Raw genomic sequence first — 10827 nt, 5'->3', positions numbered from 1 at the left:
AAAACATCCACCCATCCTCCCACCCAGTCTTCTCTAGGAACTTTTCCGTTAAAACATGTAGACTACAAACATCTGTTTTGCTGTGGAAGAGCATAGTTTTCGCGCACCTAATTACGAAAAGGTGGACTGTGGTGACTCGGAGACCAGGAAGGCCGGGATTGTACACGTTGGAGAAGTGTGGCGAAAATACATCACCAAACAGAGCAGGCTCATTTTTACTACCCGCGAAAGTCATAAATATCAAAATGGCCCTTGGAGGTTAAAAGGTTCACCCTTGCTCTAGAATGATCTCAATTACCTCCAGGAATGAAACGTCTGCCTCAGTGGAACTCTGTCATCTTGCGACACCATCAGGCTTCCGTCTTTCATTTCCTTAACCCTTTGCAAAGCGTCTGTAAGAAGTGACGAAGTGACAAGATAAACACGATTCTTTGAAGAGCTTCTGTCTGGTACAATGTCAAGCTGACAAAAGCAAGCAGTTGTTATACATGTGTAATGGACAGTGATGCAGATGTTTTTCCCTTTTCTAAACATATGGACATCGGTGCAAGCAATTCAAGCTCCTTTTATTACTACATTCCTAATCGTTAGACTAAAATTTAAACAAACGGCATGCTCCTTAGGAGTTTTGAGTATTCGCTTTACAAATTTTGCATTTATTAATATTAAAAAATCGAACTACCGCGGCCTCATGGGATCAGTGGAAGAGTCTGTAAGCGTCAAACCAGGAGCCAGGCACCAGATTAAAGATGCCGGGCTGCTCCCAGTAGGCCGCGAACGCCGTGCCTTGATCGTCGTCCGCGATCCCGTCAGCCAGCTGGCGCAGGAAGCTCTTGCGGAACAGCCGGTCGTAGTACGCCACGGCACCTACGTCTCCTCCAAAGAAACCGCCGGCGAAAGCTGGCTCCGCGCTGAGCTTGTGGAGGTCGGTAACGTTCACGAAGAGGCTGGGACTGTGCAGGGCGATGTAGGTGATGCGGCCTGCCAGCTCCAGCAGGGGACGGGGCCGCCAGGCTGTTCTGGGTGGCACTTGCACCTGCCACGCCCCCTCATCATCTTCCGTCGCAACGTAGCCGGCGTCGATCCAGAAGACATGCGAGCTGTTGAAGGGGTTGGTCCGTACCACCTGCGCCAGCAGCGCCGCCTTGCTGTTGACCAGAATGACGTAATCGGCGGAGAAGGCTTCAGGGTGCGCGAGCAGCTCGTTGTCTTGGCGAAACTCAGCCGACGCCATGATGTCCTCGATGTACGGTCTGTGGCGGAAGGCGTCAAGCTTGGAGAAGGGCTTCGTCACGAAGGTGGTCCTGGCGCGGTTTGTCTGTCGGTGCTCGCGGACGAACGCTTTCAGTCTACGGTCGCCGAAGACGACGATGTCGACTTCCAGCTGCAGGAGGTGGTGCAGGCGGCGTAGGTACTGGTTGAAGGAGCGGCTGAAGGAAGGCCACTCCCCTCTCCCGATGTCGTAAAGAGCTGTCACGAAGGTAGCGCTCTTGACTGGAAGATCTGTGTGCAGATGGCGTAAGCATCGAGGACTTTGTTAACTCGGAGGCTAAAGTTCTTTTTAAGAAGGTAACACAAGCACGAGGGGTTAGCCTGGAGAGATGAAGGCAAATTTGTGAAGGAGGTAACACAAGCATCGGGATCGGGGATTCCGTTAACTAGAAGGGAAAGGAGTTAAATTGAGATTCCTTTACTGTGCAGAATTTTTCTTTCTTTCTTTTTACATTTTCTCTTTGTTCATGTGCAGATTCATTTCGTATTTGTGTGTGTGTGTGCCTGGTGCAATTATGAGCACACCACTGACGTGTATAGGTGGACTGCTGTCTGTCGAGACCAACGCTTAGCTTCTTGTGAGGTTCTCCATTGTTAATTTCGGCGAGCCTAATCAATGAATGTGACTAAACCTGAAACTTTGTGCACACCAGCCTCGTTCTAGTAGTTAAGGTGAAATGTGACTAAATCGGAAGATGTGTAAACACCAGCCTCGTTCTGGTAGTTAACTGGAAAAAAAAGTCGTCTGCAAGCAGTCCAGTTGCACAAGTTTGTGATAACACGAATCTCTCTCTATATACCCAACATTCAACCCTTGGCCAGTTTATGCAGATTTACGGCTGGAGAATAAGGACTAAGCTGGGAGTGTCTGTAATTCCCGTCGATCTCCTTATCAGCAATTATATCCACGTGCTGCTGTGCCTATTGCATCATCAGCTAATGTTATGGTTAACGTACCTGCCGTTGGTGAAGACGTTATCGCAGGGACTACAAGGAGCGCGACGCCGAACAGAGGGAGGATACAGGCATGGCAGCCTGGACTCGAGGCTACATAGTGTTCAGCGGCCATTTTATAAGAATGGGTCATTGTCAAAGCTAGGGAATGATTGGAACAGATAATTTTTTAAAGCCTCTTTGACAGATAAAATATCTCTGAGAATGAAGCCATTTACTTGCATATGCCATGACACCTGTCGAAAGTCACAGGAACGCATTTGTTACTGGTCTGGCTTTGCCTCTTTCCCTCTCTCACCTCACTACAGTGATTAAGGATGTCCCTACCCTCTCAAAGTAAGGTCTTTAACACTTCCCTCCAACCACCACCAACGACTGAAAAAGGTTGGGGTGGGGTGTTACTGTTTTACGCCGAGTCAGCAACTAAGGCTATATTACGGCAAGACAGCCAACCATGTACTCAGATGCCACATGCAGAGAGAGAACAACGTGCCCGAGATGGGAGCTGAACCCAGGAGAGTCAAAAAAGGTTAGAAGACTTTACCCTCTGAAATTTCTGCCCCTCATCTCTCTCTCTTTTTTTTTTAAACCTGTCGGTTTATACATATATGCTTGACATATATCCTTCAATCATATTCATACTGGCTTTATGGTACACCGAATCTGCAGTGCATCTCTTCTTCAGCATGACACCCCCTTCTTCGAGCAAGTGCACCTTCCCACAGTTTATCTCCACCACCCACGCGCGTGCACGCATAGCTTCGTCCGCAGTTACGTCACATCTGCCTGTGTGCGGTGTACGTCACGCGTCAGCGGCCTTGCGTGAGACAACGATTATTCGGACGGAGATGTAGGGAGGCCGACACCAAGCCTTTGTGCAGCCCTGACACAGGTGTGGGCAGGGACGTAACTCGTTCATCACCGCAATAACAAAATTGGATGCAGTTGTATCCCCTTAGTCATGTTTTGCGAACGAGATGAGCCGCGGACAGCTTGCATTGCCGACACGCCCTTGCTATGGATGAGTGGATCGCTGCTTCTGGCCATTGCAGCTGCTTTCCAGTGTCTGTAGTGCAGGTGCCCCTAGCCAGGAAGTCGACGTAGTAGCTTGCGGCACGCGAGAAGCTCAACAAACAGGCCATCTTAATCGGCGCATATCATGCGCGTGTAATGTGTGTGGTGGATGAATCAGTTTTCAGTTGGCGCGCGGACAGGAAAGTGAGTCATCTTTCCTTGGCGGAGGTCCAGACTGGGGGAGAAGGTAAACTTAGTGAATAGAACGCATGATTTGCAGGTCCCGTGAGATGAGTGTTTAGCGCTTACACTTGCTTGGGTGCGTAAGTAAGAGAGCAGATTTGCACAGTAAACACGAAACGAGATATAAAAGCAATGGCTCCTGTATAGAACGTCTGTTCGCGTTTTTTTTAATCGCATTTACATTCCACTACACACTGGAGCCATTTCATATTCAGGAATAGTTAAACCATGTTTCCCTGGGCACATTAACACAACAGCTTTGTCATCGTTCTTTGCCAAGTTGTTGAAAGTTGTCATGTACGTACCTGTGGCTGCATGCACAGCCCGCCGCTTGATGGATCACTGACAGCTTACAGCTAAAACCTGATATTTGCTAGCCATTATCTATCCAGTTAGCGACCACGCCTCAGGTTGGTAAATATATTTCCTATTCTCTTGTTCGTAGCTCCAAAACATATTACAACACGCGACACGCGCGTTGATAGGTCAGGGTTCAACAACATCACTGTCGCGTACCATCCCCAGACGTCCTCATGACCGGAACACTAGCTGGAATTTCACTCCAGAAGACAGAGGCTTGGCAGACGACACTTCTTTTCCAAAATTCACTCGAGACTTTACTTTTTACCGTCCGCCGCCATCGAGATCCTTCACCCTCTCACTTTTGTTTCCCGCCAAAAAACGCAAAAAAACAAAATTGCGTCAGATCATGACGCAGCAACCCCCTCCCAGGGCCGCCGAGAGCCAGCCCGGGCCCCGGGACAGACGACCTCTCCGGGCCCCTTGTACTTGTAATCGTAAATTATTTTCCCAGTATATAATGTATGTTTACAATTCGAATCTCAATATCTACACTTCATTCAGTAACAAAATATAGACTGCAAACATTCGGGTGTTCTGTCCTTAGACCTTTCTTTAAAAGAAAAAGAAAAGGAGAAGAAGAAAAAAAATCCACTGACCAAGGCCGGGCCCCCTTGACAGCCGCGGGCCCGGGTACACCAACCCCCCTGTCCCCCCCTCTCGTCAGGCCTGCCCCCTCCTTCCCTCAAAACTAAAGCCCGTACTGAGCCAGCATGTGACACGCCACAATCGCAACTGTTGACCGGTTCGTCGTGACAGACGATCAAAACGAAAGTGATGGACTGCTTTGTCGCAATTATAGCCTAGCAGTCATGTCCATGGAAGTAAGCTCGATCGCTTGTCACATTACGGGGTAACTGCATGTACGTTTTTGTTAGTTCACGAAATGGTGGCGGAGGCAGTCATGACCGTCCTGTCTCGAAGTTATAATTCTGCTAATGGTTACTTTCGGTGACAGGATTTCCGTAAGGCTGTGCCACGATGTAGACTGCGCATGCGCTCTTTGGGGACGCATGTCGTACACAGGTTGGAGCGCTCTTCACTGTAACATGCGTTGTGATGAGCGTGCATTGGACCGACAGATAGGCCTCGACCCACAATCTCTCACACGTGCTGATAGGAGGCTTCTAACTGCCAGCTGCATGGCCATAGACCTCAGCTGTGCAGCTCTCTTCCTGTTCGTAACATTCTCCATTTATACTTTTGGGCTGGCTGTTTCCCTTCAGCGCAATGATTCTTATGTTGGGCGATTTACAAAGGTTTTTTTCAATTACACAAAAGGCTATTATATGTTATAATTACTCGATGACGCGCATGCCAGAGAACGACAGGATGCATGTTCGTATAAATGTCCGTGCATGTGCTAAGATGGACCTTCTATATAGTCTTGTTAACGCGGTTGTGTTTTGATTTCAGATGACGATGCGGGCACATCGCAAGCGCCTCTTGAAGTTGTCATGTGGAGCACTGGTACTTGTTGTTATCTTTAAGTTCGCATCCGACAAATGTGAGTTCCCTCGCCTGTTTTTTTTTTTTTATGTGTGCATATGTCTGTGCTTTAAATTTTCACCCTGCAAGTCTAAATCAGCTGTGTTCCGATCCCTCCCTCACCCAATCCCCAGGATAATGGTGACGACACTTGCACGGAACCAGACATGAACCTAGAGATTCAAACCCGCCTCTGACGGTTCGCGTTACAGCCGTTGCTCATTCCTTTGACGTCATTGATCCTCATTTTGCAGCCGTCTTCTCCATGCGACTTTTGACATCGATGAAGGCCGTGGCAGTGGGGTATGGCCGGCGTTCAGCGCTCAGCCAGGAAGCAGATGACAGCCTCTCCACCAGCCTCTGTCCTCTCGGCACCGAAACTCGTGACGTGTACAGCAGAAGACGACGACGTAGCGACGACGCCTGCTTTGCCAGCGCGGAAGGACGCGTGTACCGTATGGTGCAACACGCGGACAGCCGCACTGCCTACTGTGTCATTCCCAAGGTACTCACACTTGTCACTACAGTTGCCACAGGGATAGAGGTCGACACGAGTTCAACAGTTTAGGTTTGTTGTGGGTTGTTTTTTTTCAGTAGATAGGCTAAGCCAGCGGTTCTCAACCTTTTACATGTGACGACCCCCCTGACGAACACCGGTACGTCCGCGACCCCCCTTAGCCAGCTAGGTCGGTGGAAGAGCGGGGGGGGGGGGGGGGGAGCCTTAGCTAACCTCGAACGCCGCGTAGAGGAAATCAACAACGGAAGAACAAAGTTGGTATCTGCAAGAAGTATAACTGTTAATGAAATTTTACTAAAGCAAATTCTGCGGTGCTAATAAATATTATTTTATTGGACACTCACTTTGATTAATGAGAAGGTTGAGCCTGCTTGCTGTTGCATAGAGAAGCGAACCTGGGTGCGATGTTCGTACCCACTGCTATTCGCAGCTCAGCCTCTGCGTCCACACGATTTCTGTATTTCGACTTCAGTGCTGCCAATGCTGAAAATCCTTGCTCACACATATATGAAGTTGAAAATGGCAGCAGAACTTTCATTGCTTTCTCAGAAAGGAGAGGATATTCACCGTTGATGCTAATCCAGAATGTTGGCACTGGTGTTGTTTGGAAGACCATTTTCAGGGATTGGTCACTCGAAAGGTCGATGAGCTTCTCTTCTTCTGTGGACAACCCGCTTGTGCTAGGATCAGCCAGAAATGGATTACGAATCCAATCGTATTTAGTCACATCAATTTCAGCGAAGTAATGCTGAAACCTTTCTTGCAGTCCGTTTAGATGGGCAATAATAACATTCTTCACCTGACCAAGATTCAAGTTGTCAGCCTTGCACTTACACAAGCACGGAAACATATCAAAAATATTTTCTTGGCGTATCTTTTGCGTCCACAACGAAATTTTTCGAACGAAAGCATTCATCTTGTCAGTTGTTTGTAATATGGTGGTGTCCTTCCCTTGCATAGAAGTATTCACAACGTTCAGCTTCTCAAATATGTCCGATAAATATGCCATTAGCAGCAGCCATCGGTCGTTCTTAAGCAGGTTAGCCTTGTTGAAAGAGTTCTCCTCCAGAAACACCCACAATTCTTCCCGCAATTCAAAGACTCTTGCGAGAGCTTTTCCACGTGACAACCACCTTGATTCGCAGTAATACAGCAAGGTGTCATAGTCGGCTCCCATGTCTTGACATATCAGAGAAAACAGACGAGATCTGGCAGAACTGTTCTTTACAAAGTTCACCATTTTTATGACATCTGTTAGCACTGTGTTCAACTCAACACTCAAGTCTTTGGAAGCTAGAACTTCACGGTGGATCATGCAGTGAGTCCAAACTTTTGTCTTTTGCGTCCAAAACGAAATTTTTCGGACGAAAGCATTCATCTTGTCAGTTGTTTGTAATATGTGGTGTCCTTCCCTTGTCTGGTCATGGCCTTCTGTCAGGGACCTATAGAGTAGTACTAGGACTGAGCACGTGCGAATGAAAGGGTGTGAATGATGGACGTTTCCTGAATGCCTGCCTTTTAGATGTTTAAAAAAAAAAAGAGAGGTGTGACTGGAGAGGGAGAGGGGAGTCAGCGATGAGAGATTGGGGGAGAGAGGGCAAAAGGTGAGAGGAGGAGATTGGAGGCTTTATTGTTGAGAGGGGGATTGTGTTTGAGTTTTGGAAGTGAGAAGTCACTGCATTGCCGAGACAGTGTACTTGAATAGGGAGAAGAGATTTGGAGTTTGAGCCCCCGCACCACTCGGTTACACAATGTAAACTAATTTCACTAATACCAGTATAAGAAACTTTTTAAAAAAATGACCACCTTCGCGACCCCCTTGTAGGCACGTCGCGACCCCCAAGGGGGTCGCGCCCCACAGGTTGAGAACCGCTGGGCTAAGCTGTCGCCATCGTTTTTAGATGCAAGCCCACAAACAACTTATGTTAAGAAAGAAGTTAAAATACTGTTTATTCATGTATACGGTTTAATTATACGTATAGCGCCGTTATTCCACCTGTCAAGACGGGCTTAAAGCGTTTTACAAAAATAAACATACAAGAAGACGAAAGAGCAAGTTGCGGGCATCAAATGCACCATCGCGCACGAGCTCCCACACACATGAAATGTATAAAGATACACTTATGTTATCAAGCCTGCAGTTAACTTTGCTAGAATCGTATATTAAAATAACAAATTTTTGGCATTTTGACATCACAGGGTTGATCGCTTTGCTTGGTGTGTTTGTAGGCTTGTACCTCTATAATGAAACGTTGGGAAAAGGAGAATTTACTGAGATCTGGGGAAATATTATCTTCTGCTGAGCTCAGCTCACTGACTTAAAAAAGCTTTGCATCCTTTTAGAACTTTAAATTGAAGTGCACTGCGCAAATGATCAACTCAAAGGAAGTGTTGTTAAAGCTGGGTAATCGCTCTTCCTGCTAGCAGTGCCCTGAGTATCATCTCAAGTGTTAATAAACACAAGCTGGCGTGATGGCTGACTTGTGTATAAATAGAGACTGGCAAGTAAATTAACTTGAACAAAAAAAAAAAACCAAACTTATCTACAGCACACAAGTGATGTTAGACCTTGATATTAATTTAGCGGAAGCGGGTAGTTGATTAGCACGGATGTGTTTGGACGCCCGCTATAACTGAGTACGTCTTCGCGGTGGGACAGCAAGGAAGATGGGATGAGCACCTCCCTCACAAAAAAAGAAAAAAAAAAAAGCTGCCCCCGAGATAAGTTCGATCTATTCACTCTTCACTTTCCTGATACCAAACTGTCACGAGATGACATTTACTTACCTTGAACAACTAGTTTTTATGCTCCGTGTATACCGCCTGTCATCACTTCGTACTCATTTCGTAATGATTACCTTGTATTTTATTTAGTCTCTTCTTCTTTTTCTTATTATTTATTTAATACCCTGCATAGACTTTACGCAACAGTTTTTTTTCAACTGAGAAGAACAGAAACAAGGCATATGATCAACCGCAGGTGTTGTCTGTGTGCGCAGGCGAGCTGCACCTTCTGGCTGAGTGTCTTCCGCTGGTTGAACGAGGACACGTACAGCGTCAGCTACTCCAACCCACTTAGCCTCACCCGCCGTCAAGTGCAGAATCGCCCCGAGAAAATGCGTGTTTATGCGTGAGTACCTCATGACACAAGGACAGTTACACGTAGGCGCGTGGCCACTAAAATGTCTCCCTTTTTCTTTCCTTCCTAATACCTCACCTACTAATAGTTTTGCTGCGACTACGACGATGATCAGGAAGGTGACGATAAAATACGACGACGACGATGATGACGAGGTAATAATGACGACAACGACAGTCGCAACAAGGAATATGATGATGCCGACGATAGCATTTTTTTCCCCTCTGCTCATTCCCGAATAGAGCTGCGGAAAAGGGCAGGAGAATGTTGATCAAAGTTAGGACACTATTAGAAATCACGTTTTCGTGTTTATTGGTAATGAACGCACATAACGTCCTTTTTATTTTGTTCCTAAGTGTTCATGTCGACGTATGCTGTTTTTGCGTCAGGTTCAACGCCACAAACTCGCCCGCTTTCCTGGAGAACCGCTTCCGGTTCATGTTCGTACGTGACCCTTACAGTCGCCTGTGGTCTGCCTACGTGGACAAGTTTCTCTTGCCCAATTTTTGGAAGATGTACGGCTGGCGAATAGTGCAGCGGCGGCCCTGGAACCACACGGCCGACGAGCGGTGCGCCAGGAACATTAGCTTCTCGGAATTTCTGGATTACGTCACCAGCACCGCGCCAGGGTCACTGAACGAGCATTTCGCCCCCTACCGCTTGCTATGCAGCCCCTGCGTGTTCCGGCCTCACGTGATCGGCAAGATGGAGACCTTCGGAGAGGACGCGCGCTACGTCTTGCAACAGTTGAACCTCTCTCGCTTTGCGAGTGAGTTCTCGAGTTACGACAAGCACGCGCGGCACGAGATGACCATGCTGATAGATGATGTCTATCTCGTGTACGAGGAATCATTCTTCAAATTTTGCACCAACACCACAGACCTGGCTGCTCGGCTGTGGCAGGTTCTCCAGATCAACGGCTACCTGCCCAGTGACATTGCGTTTCCCTGGAATAAAAATAAACACGTCAACAAACACGCCTTGAAGGAACTCGTGCTGGAAGTTTATAGCAGACATCCGAATAGAGACGAGCACGTTCAGAAAATTCAGAAGGAACAAAGTCTGGTAAACGGGTACCGTACGGTTCCTGACGACATTTTGGCAAAAGTACGAGAACTTTATGCACTGGAGTTCAAAATGTTTGGTTATGACCCTTTTCCAGAAAAGTTGTACGGATATAGAAACACTTCGATGACGAATCTGGATTTTCCTTTTCGTGAATGATATCAAGTCGACGATTTGAGGTAATCTCAAATGGAATTGAGTTCAGCTACAGTTTAATCAAAGGCAGTGGGATAAAAGTGGTGTTGAAGTTACTGCGCTATTGCTACTGGTTCTGTTGGCAGGAGCTAGATGCTGAGAAAGGACTGCGTGCCCGAAACGAGATCTGAACCTGGGATAACCGCGCCCCGCTGTGTTGATGACCGGAACTAAGCTATTACGCTAACAAACTGTCCAAACTTTAATCAAAAAAAAAAAAGAAAAGAAAGATTATCTCTTACTTGCTTAAATGTATCTATTTCAGAAAGTTTATCATTAAATCGTCCTTCACCCTTGTCTATTCCAGGGACAAGTTGATAAGCCTCAGTTCCTCCTTTCCAAAAACAAAACTTTCTCCTGACGTTGATCATTCGATCGCTGTCGTGTTTATTACATTTAACTTTATTATTACATTTAAAACAAAACCCTTTGAGACCTCCCTCAGGGTCATTTACTCAGGGAAACTACTTGATATATCCAGTGTTGTCCATAGGAATGGGAATCCCATGGGAATCCCATGGGAAACGTCCCATGGGATGGGATGGGATGGGACAGCACACATTTGTATTTCCCATGGTAG

At 47.0% G+C, this 10827-nt stretch overlaps 2 protein-coding genes across 5 annotated transcripts; one reads left to right on the top strand and one right to left on the bottom strand.

The window, feature by feature from the left end:
* Positions 1-549: 549 nt before the first annotated feature.
* LOC112558474 (protein HtrL-like) lies at positions 550-2530 on the bottom strand. The gene is made up of 2 exons (XM_025228917.1): positions 2230-2530; positions 550-1503 (listed from the first exon to the last, which is right to left on the bottom strand). Exons 1-2 carry the CDS (start codon positions 2357-2359, stop codon positions 698-700), a joined length of 936 nt encoding a protein of 311 aa, XP_025084702.1. The 5' UTR covers positions 2360-2530; the 3' UTR covers positions 550-697.
* Positions 2531-2614: 84 nt separating this feature from the next.
* On the top strand, positions 2615-10476 carry LOC112558473 (carbohydrate sulfotransferase 13-like). 4 transcript variants are annotated; one of them, XM_025228913.1, is made up of 5 exons: positions 2615-2755; positions 5260-5350; positions 5586-5836; positions 8848-8978; positions 9377-10476. In XM_025228913.1, the coding sequence occupies exons 1-5, from the start codon at positions 2681-2683 to the stop codon at positions 10209-10211; spliced, it is 1383 nt and encodes a 460-aa protein (XP_025084698.1). In that variant the 5' UTR covers positions 2615-2680; the 3' UTR covers positions 10212-10476. The 4 variants fall into 4 exon arrangements, with proteins under 4 accessions (XP_025084698.1, XP_025084700.1, XP_025084697.1 ...); XM_025228915.1 differs by lacking the exon at positions 2615-2755 and adding an exon at positions 3219-3487; XM_025228912.1 differs by lacking the exon at positions 2615-2755 and adding an exon at positions 4748-5102.
* The last annotated feature ends 351 nt before the right edge of the window (positions 10477-10827 follow it).

The sequence above is a fragment of the Pomacea canaliculata genome, linkage group LG3, assembly GCF_003073045.1.
Source record: "Pomacea canaliculata isolate SZHN2017 linkage group LG3, ASM307304v1, whole genome shotgun sequence".
Classification (NCBI taxonomy): Eukaryota; Metazoa; Mollusca; class Gastropoda; order Architaenioglossa; family Ampullariidae; genus Pomacea; species Pomacea canaliculata.
This window is presented reverse-complemented; position numbering and strand designations above follow the sequence as displayed.